The sequence below is a fragment of the Pteropus vampyrus genome, unplaced genomic scaffold (genome assembly GCF_000151845.1).
Source record: "Pteropus vampyrus isolate Shadow unplaced genomic scaffold, Pvam_2.0 Scaffold552, whole genome shotgun sequence".
In the NCBI taxonomy this organism is placed as follows: Eukaryota; Metazoa; Chordata; class Mammalia; order Chiroptera; family Pteropodidae; genus Pteropus; species Pteropus vampyrus.
The window spans coordinates 452,694-453,803 of record NW_011889333.1 but is presented as its reverse complement, the minus strand read 5'-3'; the positions used below and the strand labels follow the sequence as shown (position 1 = coordinate 453,803).

Sequence of the window (1,110 nt, the reverse complement as noted above, 5' to 3'; positions counted from 1 at the left end):
GTGTCTCTCTTCTATTTTTTCAACTTGCTATAGAAAATGTTAAATAACGTAAGGTCCAGGAAAAGTCTCTGGACACTATACCTTAATAGGATAACCAAAGTGACACGGACTGTGATAAATGGACATAGAATAGCAGCTAGCCCTTCTTCATTTTTAAATAATGGTACTGAGATTTGTGTTTTCCACACCTGGGCGGACACCGAAATCTCCCATTATGTTTGTTAAAAACATAGACCAACCCTTGCTCTCTCCCTCTCCTACCATCTATTTCACATCCATGTCCAGTAATCTGCTTCACTGAGTCAAAGGAAGGCCCTGAAATCTGTTTTAATAGCTCTGGGAATCACTGTCTAAGATTATTTATAGTACATGTATTCATAAGATGTGAAATTCATAATTCAACAATAAGACTCTTCTTTTTTTTCTAAATTGACTTTGAAGATTATCTTATTTGAAAACCCAAGATCCAGTTTCACTTAATAGCCTGCTTTCCTGAGTTCTGATAAGGAGAGTTGGGGAAAAAGGGTTTAAAAAAATCAGTCATCATTAGCTTGTTAAGATTCACAGCAATTAAAATTTTCAAGCCGGAAAAGATACTAAAAATATACTCATATTTCATCACTTTACAGATACAGAAGCAACTCTTTCTGTGATGAGAATATTGAGATCCAGACATTGTAACTTCCCAAAACAAAACAGTTAACTAGAAAACAAATTCTTGATTCCAATTATACTTCATGGTTGCTTTATTTCTCTAGTAAAGACCCACTTGGATTGGATCTCTTTCTCGTTTTATGGCATTTAAGCTAATCAAGCCAAGTATATATATTTTAAAACATGAGCATATTAAGTATATGATCCTTTCATCAAATACCTCTTGGAATCACATTTTGAGAATTAAATGGAAGCTTACCTTTAGAGGCACCTTGACATCAAGGCCATAGAATAAAGGCAAGAGAGAAGAACAAGAATAGAAACAGAAACTGCAGAAGAAAAAGAAGAAGATTATGTAAATCTGAATTTCCATAGTGCCATTCTGGTTGTACAAAACCTCAGCTTTTCCACATGCTCAAGCCTGATCACTTCTCATATACACGCCAAGTATCTTTT

General features: G+C 34.6%; 1 protein-coding gene across 3 annotated transcripts in view; it reads right to left on the bottom strand.

Annotated features, from left to right (window-relative positions):
• Positions 1-1,110, bottom strand: part of JAKMIP2 (janus kinase and microtubule interacting protein 2) — a 152,582-nt gene that overhangs the window by 17,693 nt on the left and 133,779 nt on the right. For 2 of the 3 annotated variants that reach the window (XM_011383904.2, XM_011383901.2), the window contains one exon: positions 914-983. The exons of the other annotated variant lie outside the window; for it this stretch is intronic. In XM_011383904.2, the coding sequence (XP_011382206.1) occupies positions 933-983 (51 nt within the window). In that variant the 3' untranslated portion in view covers positions 914-932. The remainder of the gene's footprint in view (positions 1-913; positions 984-1,110) is intronic. 3 annotated transcript variants of the gene reach the window in all.